At 43.0% G+C, this 17500-nt stretch overlaps 1 protein-coding gene across 3 annotated transcripts in view; it reads left to right on the top strand.

Annotated features, from left to right (window-relative positions):
• The first annotated feature begins 335 nt into the window (after nucleotides 1-335).
• Nucleotides 336-17500, top strand: part of ANGEL2 (angel homolog 2) — a 35462-nt gene continuing 18297 nt past the window's right edge. Inside the window, exons 1-5 of one of the 3 annotated variants that reach the window (XM_014575271.3) lie at nucleotides 336-574; nucleotides 5106-5593; nucleotides 9519-9634; nucleotides 12685-12754; nucleotides 15423-15844. In XM_014575271.3, coding sequence (XP_014430757.3) covers nucleotides 468-574; nucleotides 5106-5593; nucleotides 9519-9634; nucleotides 12685-12754; nucleotides 15423-15844 — 1203 coding nt within the window. In that variant the 5' untranslated portion in view covers nucleotides 336-467. Of the gene's footprint in view, nucleotides 575-5105; nucleotides 5594-7819; nucleotides 7963-9518; nucleotides 9773-12684; nucleotides 12755-15422; nucleotides 15845-17500 lie in introns of those variants that run through there. The other 2 variants (XM_014575270.3, XM_025186401.2) reach the window with 2 other exon arrangements.

Genomic DNA, 17500 nt, shown 5'->3' with positions numbered 1-17500 from the left:
TGTCAGGACAAGCCAAGCAGAAAATGATCAGTGACCACACCCCAACCCGCTAGCAATAGAAAATTGGAGGCGTTCAGCAACGGCAAGAACAGGTACCAGATCAGGGCAAAGCCGGAGCCCGCGGGAGAGAGGGAAGGAATCGGCCCCCTTTGCACCCTCCTATCCCCGTATAAGGGCCTGAAACCTGCAGACGCGCATTCATACGTTCTGTCCAAAGGAAGCCACGTGCCAGAAAGGCCTGCGCTTTGAGGCGTGGCCAGAGCGAAGATGGCTACTTTGCTTCCGCCTTTAATAACTGAGGGCTTTCCTGCCCGGCTTCAGCCCTACACCTCCTGCCCTTAACTAAAATGGCTTCCCGGCGGTCAAACTCCGGATACTCCGCCCTAGACCGAGACGGCTGTTCAGCTTCGGTGCTCTGAGCTAGTCCGGCTTCCCTTAACAAACATGGCCGCCGTGAGCGGTGCCTAATGGAGCGAGGCGGTAGAACTACGTTTCCCACGGGCCTGTGCGCGCAGGCCCTGCCGGCCGGCCCGAGCAGCTGCCTGGAGCGGCTAGTGAGGCTCCCTGTCTGGAGGTAAATACGGGCCGCGCTGGGGGGGTTGAGGTGGCGCGTAGGGCCGGCGGGCCCAGCTGAGCGGGGAGGCAGGCAGTGGTAGCGCCTCACATGGGCCAGGGAGCTGCCTTGGTTGGAGTAGCTACATTCTCCAGCTTGTGTGGTCCGCCCTGTACACTCGGCCCCATTCTGCTTCACAATCTGTTGAGTGAATTGAAGATTAAAACGGCGAGAGGGGTTCAGTTCCAGTAAATTGGCACCACGCATGCCAACAGCTCGCTATGCCAGGGAAAGGAGCATTTCTCCTCCTGAAAGTAGGGCTGTAGGCTTTGAATGAGAACCAGTAAATCCTAGACAGATAACTTACAGTTCAATCAAATTCAGATAAGCCATTAGAATACATGAAGATAAATATATTAAGGAAAGTAATCAAATGTTAAAATCCTGCGTTTAGCAGAATAGTTTTAGTTCACTACAAGTGTCTCATCTCAGGCCTCTCACTTCCTGGTAGAAATGTAGCCATGTTAGTCTGGTGCAGTCTAACCAATACGGAGCTGACTATTTTTCCAGTGACACAGCTTGTTGTGAAAGTATCATTACATTAGCAATTGCAAGTTAATGATGTGTCTGCAATTTCATGAGCAGCAACTGGACAGTAGCTTCAACTGGCCTAACCTTAGTTCTGTGAATTCAATGCTTTACCAAAAACTGGAAGGCTACTAAAAGGCAAACAAATGCTTTGGGAAATTTGATAGTGAAAGAAGAGCATATTTGTATGCTTAATACCCTTACAGATTAGAATCAGCAGGCATTCAGGTAATACAATTAAGTCAAGCATGTTTTTGTACTTCTCTTTGTAATTCACTTGTGGTTTCCAAAACACGGGAAAAATGGTATGACTTTAAAAGGCTTTACATCTGAACTATGAACAAAATCTAATCTGAGTGATTATAAAACAAACATTGTAAAAAAGAACTTATCACATAATGGTGTAAACATCACTTACATCTTAAGTGAAGCATGACACTCTCATTTGTGTTAGTTTCTCTATGTAAATGACCAGGAATGGTTGTAATAAAAAGTTGCTGCTAGAGAAGAATTTGGTTCAGTTGAGAGCTACAAGTCTGTTTATACAGGTAGACCGAGTGGAAGTCAGGAGGTAGGCCCCGCCCCCAGCTGGGACCAGAGCAGTGCCTGTGCTTTGCCCATTGCATTGTTGTGAATTTTAATGGTTTAACCAATTAACTATTTTAATGTGTGATCAGATATGGCTGTCTGTTCGTATGTTCTTAAAGTGTTAACTGTGAAGGATGTAGAGATGTTAAATGGTTAATCAGTAAGCATACCAGTAAGCATGAGGATTACCACTATGGTTACTGGTTAACTGACTCTTGCTGGTGAACTCCAATGGCACCTAGCTGGTGCCACAGCCAGGGTCTGGTGGCAGAGTTAAAACAGTTAACTAATTAACTATTTTAACATCCCTAATATGAATCAGTAGCAGAAGTGGGGCTAGATCACAGAACTGTCCAATTTTGGGGCTTGGGCTTAGCTCAGTAGACCATGTGGCTGCTGGCAAGCTTCTACCATATTTTCAAAATTCACAAGTATGGCATGTTGAGAGTAAGTGGATTTTTGATTCCTTGCAAATTCCCTCTAATGAAAAAATGCATGCAAAATGTTGAAACTTTGTAATGTGCTCTAGTTTTGTACACTCAAAAATAGGTAAATTGTCAGAAAATGTTCTGATCATTCTTTACTCAGCTATAGTTGATTTAAGTTTCTGTTTTAAGACAGCTTCCCACATGCCTTGGTATAGTAAGGTAAGTGAGTATAAAAGGCACTTAAAAATAAAAACAACTGAATTATTTGCCCAAGAACATCCAAACTCAGAATAAACCAGTTCCACTAGCCTGCAATCTTGAACTTTTACCAAAAGAAAGAGAAACTTTAATGGGAAATCATTTTAAAAATCTTTTCAAATATTTGTATATATTTTTAAAAAAAAGAGATGCAGGCGCAATTTCTCTCTCCTCCCTTGCATCCCTCTTCCCGTTGTCCCATCCTTTTAAAATTATTAGCCTCTTTAAGCTAAACATTTAGTTTTAAAGAGCAAAATACGATTTAGAAAAACTAAATCTCTTTGTGGTGCTAAAGAACAAAATATGCTATAAAGAGGAAACCCACTTATGAATATGTTCTGTGACAATTTTTCTTCTCTAAGGAAACTTCAGTGTAGAAGTCATAGTGCATGGTATAAGAATCTGTATAGAATAAATGAGGTCTCAGCACTGTATCTACCATCTGACCTCCCTTATCAGTACTCCTCATATAGTTATGGAGTGAAAAACCATAATCAAATATGAAAAAAGTAATAACTAAGACCCTTCCAAATTAATGGCCCTGAAAAATGTGTCAAAATCTGCTCTTGTGTGCTTTTACTCTCTATTGTAAGTATTTCATGGGGGAGACCAGCACTTCTCAGCTATGTCTACACTGGCACCCTTTTCCGGAAATGCTTAAAACGGAACAGTTTTCCGTTATAAGTATTTCCGGAAAAAGCGTGTCTACATTGGCAGGATGCTTTTCCGGAAAAGCACTTTTTCCGGGAAAGCGTCCGTGCCAAGGTAGACGCGCTTTTCCGCAAAAAAGCCCCGATCGTCATTTTTGCGATCGGGGCTTTTTTGTGGAAAAGAAATCTGTGCTGTCTACACTGGCCCTTTTCCGGAACAGTTTTCCAGAAAAGGACTTTTGCCCAAACGGGAGCAGCATAGTTTTTCCGGAAAAGCACTGATGATTTTACAGTAAATTGTCAGTGCTTTTCTGGAAATTCAAGGAACCAGTGTAGACAGCTGGCAAGTTATTCCAGAAAAGCGGCTGATTTTCCAGAATAAGTAGCCAGTGTAGACACAGCCCTCAAGTTGGGGGTCCTGACCTAAAAGAGAATTACAAGGAAGTCGCAAGGTTATTTTAGGGTAGTCACGGTGTTGCTCACTTCTGTGCTGCCTTCAGAGTTGAGTAGGTGGAGAGTGGCAGTTGTTGGCCAAGCACCCAGCTCTGAAGACTGCACTCCACCAGCAGCAGTGCAGAAGAAAAGATGTCAATACCATACAATGACACCCTTACTTCTGCGCTGCTGCCTTCACAACTAGGCAGCCAGAGACTAGCAGCTGCTGACTGAGGATCCAGGTCTACAGGCAGCACTCGGTGCCGTAGTAAGGATGTTAAATTGTTATCTGGCTAATTGTGTAGTCGATACAAATTTTAATCGACTACACATGATTAGTCAATAAAAACCACTGTGCAGAGCCACAGCAGAGGTAGCTCCAGGAACTGGCTCAGCCAGGACTCAAGCCAGGCTTGGGATGGGCAGTCCTGGCTGGTGGCAGCTCTGGAAGCCACCTGTGCTGTAGCTCTGCATTTTAAATGTAGTCAGTCGCCAGGGCCACCGGGAACATGGGCTGTTCGGTAGCAGCAGCCCCTGTCTGCGGGTGGGGGAGGGGCATTTCCCCACTGGGACCCTCTTGTGGCCAGGGGCTGCTTTGCAGCAGCCTCCCCTATCCCTCCCCCCCTCCGCTCCCACTGCCTTTGATAGAGGCAGTGGGGGAGCAGGGCAGCACCACAGAAAGAGATGATGCTGGGTGGAACTGGCTTTTAAGTCTGCTCCCTCTGGCATTGGCTCTTGTTCTCTCCCTTCCCTTCTTCTCCCTCCCTCCCCACACCCTCTGCTGCCTCTGAGGCAGCAAGTAGTAGATACTTCAGTCGACTACTCGATACGTTTATGCTTATCAGGTACTTGACTAGTCAACTACTCGCTAACATCTCTATACCGTACCATGCCATCCATACCTCTGGGGTGCTGCTGGCAACAGCTCTGCCTTCAGAGTTGGCCTCCTGGCAAGCAGCCACTACTTTCCAGATGCAGCACAGAAACAAGGGTAGCAGTTTGGGTTGCCAACCCTCCAGAATTGGCCTGCAGGCTCCCAGAATTGCATACATCTCCCATTGACTATTGAAAGCAATCCTGGAGATTTTAATAGGATATTTTAAGAAAATGATGTTATGACTTGGAAAAAATATTCTTCTGGAATAGCTTCAGAGTTGGAAATGCTAGTAGCAGTACTTTTTGGGGTAAGGACCCCTACAGTTACAGCACCATAAAAATTTAGATTTAAATTGCTGAAATCATGAAATTTATGGTTTTTTAAAATCTTGTTACAGAATTTTGTGGGACCCTAGTTATAACATAGCTTGTTAATCTATATATTTTAAATAGGCCAACTGTATCTGAAGGAAGAAATGGAAGTTTTATAAAACATGTTTGGCTTTGATAATGAGATTCTTATTCTGTGCATCCAAGCGTCTGAGTGAGTTCTAAAAGGAAAATAATATTTCTACTATCTTTGTATACATTAATGTATTGGGAAGAAATATCCTATAAGAAGTTATGATCAGTAATTAGGAAACTTATACCTGCAGAGAAGTCTGCATCTCTTGTTCTGTAAGCAGAACTAGTTGAATAAAAAATAATGTTTTTATTCATTTATTGTAGACACCCCATGCTGCCCCGTCACATGCAGAGGCTGGGCAGAGATTGGGTTGCCCACTGGGATGTCCCTCAAAGATTCTGCTGGAACAGTCATCTCTCCAGTTGTATAAGGTGGGATGGTCATCATTCTTGGGCTCCGTATCTCAGCACTGGGGACTTTACAGTGAATTGGAGACCGCCCCATTTTTTGGAGCCTTGGAGACCACCCCATTTTTTGGGACCTTGGAGACCACCCCATTTTTTGGGACCTTGGAGACCGTGTCAGTACTGGAACTGGCAGCCTGATAACTTCACACAGAACTCTCTTTTTCATCCCTTTCGTCCTAATATGATATCTGAGGGAGATGAACCTTCTTCAAAAAGGAGAAGACACAGTGGTCAGTATGATATTTGCAGTCCTAGTGAAGAAATTAACAGCTCTAATCAGAATGAAGCAGTCTGTCTTTCCATTCCACCAAAAAATGAAGAAGCAAATACTGCAAACGTAAGAGGTAAAAAAGGAGTTTTCTATTTCTGTAGTGTTTTCCTAAATATTTAACAGGCTTTAAGCATCATTTTCTAGTGCCCTCTATATTCCATCTCTTTACTGGTAACTACACTAGGAGAGCGTTGGCCTTTAAAAGGTACTACAAATGTCAAGAACTGTAACTTAGAGCCCTTTAAACTGTTTTGATTTTTGTGCTCTTAAAAACCTTAATCCAGGAGACGGAGCTGAGTTTATGCTGCTTGAGACTGTCAGAGTCTTATTTTATGAGTGGCATTTTTGGTTTTGTCACTTTATTTCGACACATTATAATTTTAGCAGGTTTGCTGCAGTTTTCTTTACCTATTTAAACATTAACCAAGTGTACCTATACAGATTGTGCATTAAGATGTGCACTATTTCTTAACTCAAAATAATTCAGTCTATAAAATTCCAGTCATATCAGGTCTAAGTGAGAAGCAATAGAATTATTTATGAACAGAAAGCCAGAATGCTTAGTTATTTAAAGTAAACATGCTTTCAGTGGTAGGAAACCTGCAGCTTGAGGGCCACATGTGGCTCATCAGGGTTCCACGTGTGGCCCACAAGACATTTAATTTATTGTTACCTACACAAAGGGTTGCCAGATTCCACTGGTTTCTGCCCATTTTTTTTCCATACCGGTATTACTAAAGTAGCATGCATGCAAAGCAAGGGCACATGAAGTAGGGATGTAAGCAACTAATGGACTATCCAATAAGCAAAAACGTATTGGATAGTTGACACACTAGTCGACTAGTCTCTCCCCCCTTCCCTTGCTGCCTCTATCAAAAAGTGGCAGCAAGGGGGGGAGCCAGCTTAAAAGCCAGTTCCCTCAGCTCCAGCTCAGTGGGAGGGGGCAGGGGCGTGGCAGCGGTGTTCCACCTTTGAAATGCACTCAGAGTCCCCTGCTGGCCCCAGGTTCCATGTGGTGCTTCTGCTTTGAAATGTACAAGAGAACTGGGTACATGCAGTTAGCAAAACTACCCAATCCCAGGAGAATTTTGCAGCCCACTGAGCGGGTGGGCTACTCATGTGGTCCACTCACTAGCCTAGGTCGCCCATTGCTGTGCTTGATGCTAAGAGCACAGTGAGGTCAACTGCAGTAACTAACATATTCCCTCTAGGATGGATATACTCAACTGTTTATTTAAGAGCTTTTTAAAGTAATCAGATTCTGAGATTTGTTTGACATTATGAATAGCCCTTTTTTAAAAGGGGTGAATGAGGCAAAAAAGAATCATTTAAATTATTCCACCTACCCTAGCCCAACTTAATGTCTGCAGTCTGACCTATCCGCAGTAGCAGGAATTTCTAAGTTTTGTTGCTGCTTCTGATGCCTTTCATTTTTTAAATATATCCTTCCACACACAGAGGCAAATCTGGTCTCTTCTCTAATAGACTCCTTTCAGGTACCAGCCTCTGGTGTTACCAAAAGAAATTAGTGATAGGTATTAATGCCGAGAGGCCTCTGTCAGGTTTGTGCATGGTATTATAAATAATTTTTAAAAAGCAAAATAAGTATGCTATATATAAAATATGTTCAGTGACACTTCCCACATGCCCAGTTCTCAGCAAGAAATGTCAGGGTTTAGGTTTTTTTGGAGATGAAAAATATCAGGTCTGTCTGGAAAATGTCATCCTCGTCCAAATAACTTAGTCTAGAGCAGTGATTCTCAAACTCTGTCAGGATTCCAAAGTGTGTAGCCGCACCCTGTTTTAATGGGGTAACCAAGGCTTTATGGGGTCACCTGTTTTAATGGGGTCACCCTTGCCTGGAGAGCTTCAGCTTTGTCCCCCACTCCTTGAGGCAATAGGACTTTAACTTTGGCCTACACCACCTAGGGGGACAGGGCTAAGACAGACTCAGACTTCAGTCTCCTCTGCTCAGGTTATGAAATTTTTGTTGTCAGAAGGGTGTTGTGGTACAGTAAAGTTTGAGACCCGCTGAGCCTTTGTCCTGCAGTGTAAGAGTGTGTGTACAGAGCATCTTGCATAATTAAATCCCATAAAGGCAAGTGGCTTGCAATAGTGATGGAGAAGAGGTATATAATTACTTATACAAAACAAGTAAATGTATGTTAAAATTTAGATATGTATGAGCTATCCAGATCTGACCCTTCACCTAGACATCTTGAGTTTGCTGACTTCTTGCAGGAATCCCAGCGATGAGACTTGGAGGAGAAGATGGTGGTCTCAGATCAGCTCAAGGAGCACGTTCTGTGCACAAGAATGGCATCAGAAAAGCAGAAATGGGAGAATTATCTGAGCCATCATTGGTGGAGCACAGGGCATAGGAAAAAATGTGATAAATGACCATAAGATGAGGGAGGAACATGGTTTTAAAGGCCCTGATATGTGAGTGGAAAAAGAAGTCAGTGGAGGGATTCAAAAAGAGGAATGATGGGCAAAAAGAGGAGTGATCAATGGGCAGTGTCCCACCTTGAGTACTTTAGCATGTGCAATTTCTCTCCACTCTGAGATGTGGAGTTACAGTGATGAAGTGTATTATCTCTGGAAAATCTTTGATTGCTGAGGACTCTGGGCAACACCTCCCTATATTGTTTTTGAGTTTGGAAGTGGCAGGAGGAGAGGCGGGAGGTTGGGGGGAGAAGGACATTCACTGAATGCTTGACTACTTTAAGCACAGTGACAAAACTACCTCATTGCCAATCATAGAAGTCCATTTTAGGATTTAGAATGGACTAGCCCAAATATAGTTAAATAGCAGAGATGGGCTAGCCATTGGCATAACATTTCATCAGAGCATGGTTCAGGTATCTGTCCTTCCGCTTCCTTTTAAGGAAATAAGAGGCATAACTTTCATACATCTTTGGCCTCGGTTATATATAAAATATATACTTACACAAAATGGTAAAAATATATTTGTATATCAAGGTAGCTGAACTGAATAGCTTTTCATAAAATGTCAACACTTCCTAGGGGTATACTCATTGCTGTAGGAGTCCCTTAAATAAAAGTAAGGGTTTTGTTACCTGTTTCCAGATCCTCTATCCTTCTTGATTAAGGACGTTAAGAAGTGAGTAATTGACTAATCATGTATTCAATACAAATTGTATTGAGTACACAGTTAGAATACATGATTAGTCGATAGGGCAGCCCAGCTCCTACTACATTTTAAACTGCAGAGCCACAGCGGATGTAGGTCCGGGACCTGGCGTGAATTGGGAGTGCCAGGTTCCAGACTGCTGTGCCTCTGCCTCCCTTGCCCCTCTGTCCCCCCCTTCTCCCACACTGATGAGACCGTGCTGGGGGGAACCGGATTTTAAATGAGTAGTAGGATAGTGGCGAGGAGTCCTGTGGCACCTTATAGACTAACCGAAGTGTTGGAGCATAAGCTTTCGTGGTCAAAGACCCACTTTGTCAGATACTCGGCTACCCCTCTGATAGTAGGATAGTGACTTCTTGACTAGTTGCTTACATCCCTGTTCTTGATATGAGAGAATGCAAAGGTGTGAAATGGCATTTTTGGTAGGTTTTATGGCTCCAAATTTAGAACCATACAAAAGCTTTTGAGTCTCTCATCCCCAAACTTTACAGGAGAGTTATAAATACAGTGAGTAGTATATCTGTGGATGCTGTGATCATAATGAGCTTCACAGGATATATTAGATAGATTACTCCAGCTTTATAGAAGTCTGAATTGAGGGGCAGATAGTGGCTACAAACAATGGAATTTATACAAGCACAGTTTATTCTATCTCAAATGGAAGGTCTGAAATATTTCTATTCAAACAGATACAAACTTGCTTATAAATTTAAGGAAAGTGAGCTCTCAAGAGGAATAATAATTTAAGTCCAATATGTAGTATATGAAATAAGTTGTAAGATCAATATGTGGAAAAGCAAATGTATTACATGATCATTTATTTTGATATTTAATGTTTTAACAGGCATAATCAAAAGGCACTGGGAATATTTCTGTCACCAAAGTAAAAAAATGAAGATTCTTGAAGATAAGCAGATTGACCAAAACAATACAGAAGACAAGGGAAAATTTGATTTTACAGTAATGTCTTATAATATCCTTTCACAGAATTTGTTAGAAGATAACTCCCACCTGTATAAACACTGCAGACAGCCAGTGTTATTCTGGGGTTATAGATTTCCTAACATTCTGCGGGAAATCCAACAACTGGATGCAGATGTAAGTGGAAAACTAACATGGGTTTTATTGAGAACCATTTAACACGTAAGCAAAAGTAGTTTTAAATAAGCGGTGTAATGGATGTCCTTTGAGTTTTCACAACATGCTTATTAATACTGCTGGTTCATATCAAAATACAGTAAAACCTTTGTTATCCGGCATTCTGTTAACCAGAAAACTTTTACTGGCATTGCCCCCAGCCATAATACTGTCACATCTTCAGGCGCACAGGCTTGGCTTGGTTTACTATGGTTCGCTTAACAATTTTTTATTTCAGAAGTACTAATCATCTTTAACTCAAAATAGAAATGTGATACCAACTGCCTCACACTACAAAACTACCAATATTAAAAACTTGAGTTTTACTATTATTATCCATTGGTTTTTCCTACGTTGATGGGACCCTCAGATAACCGGAATTTTTAGATAACCAGAATGCCCTAATCCTCAAGCGTGCCGGATAACACAGGTTTTACTGTAGTATTTTCTCAGTGATCCAGGACTGAGGCAATGGCTACTGGCAGTGTTACTGTAATCCCCACTACAGTAGTTACACATCCACATCTGAAACTCTCCTTTGTGCATCTACTATCAAACAGTTTCTCAGTCCCATCATTCCTGCACTTTCATGACTCCATTTCCTGTTTCTCTTCCTGTCTTTTGAGTGTCTTGCTCAGTGAGTCATCATCCTTCTCTCTCTTTCTGTGGGAGGTCCACTGCAGAGCTCTGTCGCTGGCAGTCTCCTCTTCTCCCTCAATATCTTATCTGTAGTTGAGCTCACTTGCAAATGTGGCTTTGACTATCATCTTTATATAGTTCATCCACAAATTCAATTCACATACTAATTGGCTCAATCGTGATATGAGTTGGTTGGGAAGCTACCTACTTAACCACTGAAGATGCTAACCGCTCTCTGAGTGGTATCCAACACCACATCTTACAAACCTCTGTCCTCTGATCCCACTTCAGAATACCAAAAGAAACTACACTGTCTCCTTAAACTCCCTACCTCTACTCGGGACCAAATCCACACAGGCACACCTTCTGAACCCCGACCAGGATTGTTCTATCTGCTTCCCAAAATCCATAAAGCTGGACACCCCAGACACCCCATCATCTCAGGTATCGGCACGCTTACTACTGGATTATTCAGCTATGTAGACTCTCTTCTCAAACCCTATGCAACCAACACTCCCAGCTATCTCTGAGATACTACTGACTTCCTGAGAAAACTACAAAACATTGATAACCTCCCTGATAACACCATCCTTGCTACCATGGATGTAGAAGCTCTCAACACCAACATCCCATATGAAGACGGATTACAAGCAATTAGAAACACTATCCCAGAGGATACCACTGCCAATCTGGTAGCAGACCTATGTAACTTTGTTCTCACCCACAATTATTTCCAATTTGGGGACAACTTATACCTCCAGATCAGCGGCACAGCCATGGGTACCCACATGGCCCCACAGTACGCTAACATCTTTATGGCTGACTTAGAACAACGTTTCCTCAGATCCCGTCCCCTTTTACCTCTTCTCTACTTACACTACATCAATGACATCTTTATGATCTGGACCCATGACCAAGAAACACTGGATGCATTCCACGGAGACTTTGACAACCAACACCCCACCATCATTCTCAGCCTGGACCATTCTACATGAGAGATCCATGTCCTGGACACCACAATACAAATCACCAATGGTAAATTAGACACCACTCTCTACAGAAAACCCACTGACTCCTACAGTTACCTACATGCCTCCAGCTTCCATCCAGGACACACCATATGATCCATCGTCTATAGCCAAGCCCTTAGATACAATCACATCTGCTCTAATCCCACTGACAGAGACTAGAACTTCAGGATCTCTACCAAGCCTTTGTAAACCTCAATTACCTGGAGAAATCAAAACAAATTGAAAGAGCCAGTCGAATACCCAGAAACCATCTACTTCAAGACAGACCCAAGAAAACCAACAATAGAACACCACTTGTCATCACCTACAGCCCCCAATTTAAACCCGTCCAACGCATTATCAATAAACTACAACCTATACTGGAACAGGATACTACCCTCTGAGAGGCTCTGGGAGACAGATCCATAGTCTCCTATAGACAACCACCTAACCTCAGGATGATTCTTACCTACAACCACAGGACATACCACACTAATACCAACCCTGGAACTTTCCCTTGCAACAAACCCCAATGCCAGCTTTGTCCACATATTTACTCTGCTGACACCATTACTGGACCTAACCATGCCTTACAAGATCAAGAACACATATTCCTGTTCATCCAGAAATATAATTTATGCCATCATGTGCCTAAAGTGTCCGTCTGCCACGTACATTGGACAAATTTCTCAGACACTTCACCAAAGAATCAATGCACATAAAACAGACATCAGATTCTCTGAGAGAGAGAAAGCTGTTGCTTGCCATTTCAGCCAGACTGACCATTCTCTCAATGACCTTAAAACATGCATATTGCTTCAAAGCGATTTTTAACTCCTTACTTCAAAGAGAAGCTTCAGAATTGTCATTCATGCTTAAATTTGACACTTTATGTATGGGTCTCAACAAAGATGCTAATTATCTCACCCATTACAAAGATAGCTTCCCCAATTATCACTCCTAATGTCATTACCTCACAGACACTAACCTTCCCCCCCCTCACTCCTCCTCTGCTCTTAAACCTGATTTGTCCTTTTCATATGTGTTCATTTTTTTAAATTGTATCCTTTGGTATATATGGTTGTGCCAATTTTCTTCCACATATTGATCTGAGGAAGTGGGTCTGGCTCCAGTCTCAGCTCCCACAGTGCACTAGTTAATGAAGTGAAAATTTGTTAATATCTTTGTTAATGTATTAAATTCAAATTGGAAAACCTCCTTTAGGTACTGTGTTTGCAAGAAGTGCAAGAAGACCATTATGGAATGGAGATCAAGCCGAGTTTGGAATCTTTGGGTATGATAAAACAGTTTTGCCTCACATTTCATTACCTTTAACTTTTTAATGTTTTTGTAAGAAATAATCCACGTGGATTGAAGAGAGGTGCATTTTTGATAGGGTAAAAATTAGATATGTAGGTGTTATTTTGGTGCCTGGTCTTGTGCTCCTTTTCTTGGCAAAATCATTAATGCCTGTTTTTGCCTGTGTATGAAGTTCAGAACTGTGCCCATAACTGCTTTCAAATGAGTTTACTTAAGACCTAACCCTGTAAGTTGCTGAGTGCCCATAGCTTTCATTGGCTTCAGAGGGAAAAGAGGCTACTCATCACTTCACAGGAAATGCTTAAATTTGCATGTCGGTCTCTTAAGTTCTATAATAATGTAGACATTGGATCTCAGAATTCTAGTTATCATTGAAGCTTATGGCTCAAAACAGTCTTCTAAACTTTAAATTACATATACTTTAAAGATTAGTGCAGAGGTGGACAATAAGTGGTTCATGGGCTGGCCACGTTTTGACAAAATTAGTCCCTGGAGGGCCAAGAGATAGTATATTTACCTGTGCATCTGCAGGTATGGCTGCTCGCAGCTCCAGTTGGCTGTGGTTCACAGTTCCTGGCCAATGGGAGCTGTGAGCAGTCATACTTGCAGCTGCATATAGGTAAATAGAATCTGGCAACCGACCAGGAGCTAACCCTAGCGCAACAAGTCCAGGCCTCTTATTGCCCATGCCTGATTTGGTATAAGCATTTATTTAAGGCATTGTGTGTTCCTGAATTTCTAACTTGATTATTTAAAGAATACTTTCATAAGTAGTTGTTTTTAGTTGCTGTGGAAGATATAGAGCTTCAGTCATTCAGAGAATTGTAGAAAATACTTGCCTTGTGTGACAATTACAATTAATGGAAAATATTATAATACCAAAGTAGTGCATCTGTAATGTTGCATATAAATGTCTTGCTCAGTGTGAAAAGAAGTTTCAAAAAAGCTTGTCATTTCTAAGATGTGTTGGATTGAAGGCACTCAGTATATTTAGAAGGCACCTGGAAGCTTATCTTGAGACCGTTCAGTTCTTACTATTGTAAAGCAAATTTCAGAAATTTGGGTGATTATCAATCATAACATTATTGTTTTAATGAAAACTACTGGTGTTTTTAAAACAGTTATTTCTGACTTACAGGTCTGTCAAATAATGTTAATAGGAATATTTTGCAAGTAAAGCATTATTAAGCTGTTCTGTAGGCACCCTGAATAAACTTTAAAGCATCAGTCATTTTACGTTTGACATGTCCTATGACACATGGAAAAAGTCATGCTGAGTACAGTAGAGTCCCGATTATCCGACCTAAACGAGACTGATAGGTGATCGGAATAACGAAAATGTCGGATAATACAGAGTACAGAATTACCTGTACCTCGTCGCTCCGGACACTGCTGCTGCGCCTGCTCCTGCGGGGCGTGGGCCGGGAGAATGGCCCCGCTCGCTGGCCCATCGTTCTGGGCGCTGCTGCTCCTGCCACCGCCGCTCGGTCCCCATTCCTGCCTGGCCCCTTCCCTCCCTGCAGCGCCCGGAGCGATGGGGCAGCGAGCGGGGCCATTCTCTCAGCCTGCGCCCGGGGGCTGCAGGGAGGGAAGGGGCCAGGCAGGAATGGGGACTGAGAGGCGTCGGCAGGAGTTCACTGCCGTGCACTGCGATTCAAGGGACATCAGCAGCTGGGGAAGGAGAAACGGGCCAGGTCACATGGCAGGCTGCCGGGGGGAGCTCAGGGTTTTAGTTTTGCTTTCAGGAGCCGGCTACGTCGGATAAAGCGGAATGTCGGATTAGCAAAGGTTGGATAATCTGGACTCTACTGTATCTTAAATCATTAGTTTAGAAGTATGCACACCACAGAAGATACTGGCTTGAATTTATTGTTCAAATAAGAAAGAATACCAAGGTTTTCTTCCCTTCTGAGTACCCTGAGTGCATAATGTGTAGCCTCAGGAATCTGTTTTATTGTAATAAGTCAAATATGAACCTAGGCATGTCGGTAAAGGAGCATAATCTTTCAGAGAATGCAAAAGTGAACACTTTCCCTCCCAGAAAATGTAATTGTATCGGAGGCTTGATATTTGAATTGTTGAGCTATAAATTCTGTCCTCTTGAGATGGCACTACAATTCTACAGCGGAGCAACTTATACTTTGAAAGATGAAGGTTGTGAGCCTGATGCTCGCTTACACTAAGGCTTCATTTACACTGCTCAGTCAACATACAGAGCAGTATAAACAGGCTTTTAAGTAAATGAGCATCAGGCACTGGATTGTGATTCAGTTTTTTCCTCTCAACAGCAATGAAAGTAATGCTTTTTTGGGTAGGAATATGTGTCCGGAGTCATATTTTTAGACATTTAGACTTTTTTCTCTTTGCATATGTATTTAATTATGCAAAATAGCTTCCATTATAAGCTTTCAGATGCTTGCATTCTTTTTATAGTTAGTTTTCAGACAGAGACTAAGCATGGCATGTTTCTGCCCCAAAAGTGAAGAGCTTAATGCTAGGAACATTTGAAAATGGGCACAGTGGAAACTTTTTGCCACATTTACCTATAGCAGGCTCAGTTATTGACTACTATAGAAAAACAATAGCATGAGTTATGTTTATTTTTGTTTTTCCTTACAGTAATTCACATTTCTTTCTTGCAGGTTATCATTGTGAATATAAAATGAGGACAGGAAGGAAACCTGATGGGTGTGCCATTTGCTTCAAAATTTCCAAATTTAATCTTCTCTCATCAAACCCAGTGGAATTTTTTCGCCATGATATTCCACTCTTGGACAGAGACAATGTTGGACTAGTGTTACTTCTGCAGCCCAGGTTCCACTGTAAAGCTACTGCTGCAGTCTGTATAGCTAACACACATCTGCTGTATAATCCAAGGCGAGGGGACATTAAACTGACCCAGCTGGCAATGTTACTGGCAGAGATTGCCAGTGTTGCCCATCGGAAAGATGATAGATTCTGTCCTATTATCATTTGTGGTGACTTTAACTCTGTTCCTGGTTCTCCACTGTACAGTTTTATAAAGGAAGGGAAGCTGAACTATGAAGGACTACCTATTGGCAAGGTAGGTGTTCCTTTCATCTCAAGTAAGAATGTTGATGGAAAAGGAACATTTTATGGAGTGCCACTGGCCAATTATTACAGGACACACCACCTCCTGCTGATCATTGGAGGTTAGCTCTCAATCAGTGCCCCGTCTCATGGTCGCATCGCACTATCTGCGTGTGTCTCAACTCTGCAGCTCCTCCTGTCCCTAGAATGGCAACATCCTTGTGACTTAGCCCTCCAGCTAGGTCACTCAGTCCAGGGACTTCACACCCGCAATTCTCGGATTTCCTCTCCCAGCCTTCACTGCTCCTTTCCTGGACTGCTTCCTGCAATTCCTGGTTCCCCTTCCTGCTCTGGATATAACAGCTCCAAACGTTTCTCCCTTTTCCAGGGAGTGACTGCCCTTTCCCAGAAGCAGCCCCTGTCTTTTACAAGCTTCCTAGTTTTCTAGGCTCCTCCTCTTCCTACCCAGCTCAAACTGCTTGCAATCAATTCCCTACTCCCTGCCTTTCCTTTCCGGTGCAGCCGGTAGAGTTAATAGGCCCACCTGCCACCTGAACCCATGTCAGTTCTGTGTGGAGATGAGTTTCCATTAGAAGCCCAGTTTTGACCTCCACTCTAATAGCTACAAAAAAGGAAACTTCTGCCACAGAGTTGCTATGCTAGATCTGAGGCTGACTCAGTGTTTTGTTCCAGAAATATTATTTTAACTCCTGACTTGCTGACTAACATTTTAAACCTATAAACAATTGTTCTTGAAAGTAGCATATGTCCAGTTACAGATATGTATCTGAAGCTTAATTGTGACTTAATTAATTTACACCTTGTGTTCTCACAACACCACCGTAGCCCTTAGTGAAGACTTTGCTGTGCCAATGGAAGAGTTTCTCCCATTGGCGTAGTTAAGCGGGAGCTGTGTTGGCAGAAGAAGCTCTCCTATTGACATAATGCTGTCTACACGGGCATTCGGTCATTAAAACTATGTCCCTCAAGGGTGGACTTTTTATAGCCTTCAGTGATGGAATTCTATAGATATCGGTCTGTAGTCTACATCTGGCCTTATTTTTCTGGTAACTCTTTAAATGCCAACTCTAGCACATAAGTGTTCCTTTTCTTTTTGTAAAGGGTATTTTCCCCCAAAATACAGGTTGGACCTACAGGCTGGTCCCAAACAAGAGAATTTGCTGGACCAGGGGAAGTCCCCTGTCACCGGTCTCCCAGGCACCCACTGACTCTGCTTCTGGCCCCAGCTGGCCCCCACTGCCTTTAGCCAGCTGTGCTCCCGGCTCTGGCTGGACTCATCAGCCCTCGGATTCCTAGCTGTCCTGCCTGAGCCCCCTGTCACAGGGCTCCCTGTGCTACCTAAGCCTCTGCTGCGCTCTTGGCAGCGTTGCCAGAGCTCCTCACCCCACCTGATCCCCTTCTACAGGGCTTCTAGCTCTGCCAGCAGGCTCTCTGCACCAGCGGAGCCCCTACCGTGGGACTCCTGGCTGCGCCATCAGAGCTCTCCAGACTGACCACGTCTCCTACCGCAGGGCTCCTTGCACTGCCTGAGCTCCTGGCTGCACCGCTTATACAAGGCTGTTCCCTGTAGCAATCTGCTGCCAGTAGACCCCTAAGTTCTCCCTCAGGCAACGTGGGGAGCATAGCCTACAGGGAGCAGCTCTGTACA

This window comes from Pelodiscus sinensis, chromosome 3 (genome assembly GCF_049634645.1).
Source record: "Pelodiscus sinensis isolate JC-2024 chromosome 3, ASM4963464v1, whole genome shotgun sequence".
NCBI classification, from domain to species: domain Eukaryota; kingdom Metazoa; phylum Chordata; order Testudines; family Trionychidae; genus Pelodiscus; species Pelodiscus sinensis.
Note: the sequence above shows the minus strand (reverse complement) of the source record. Positions and strands in the feature narration are given on the sequence as shown.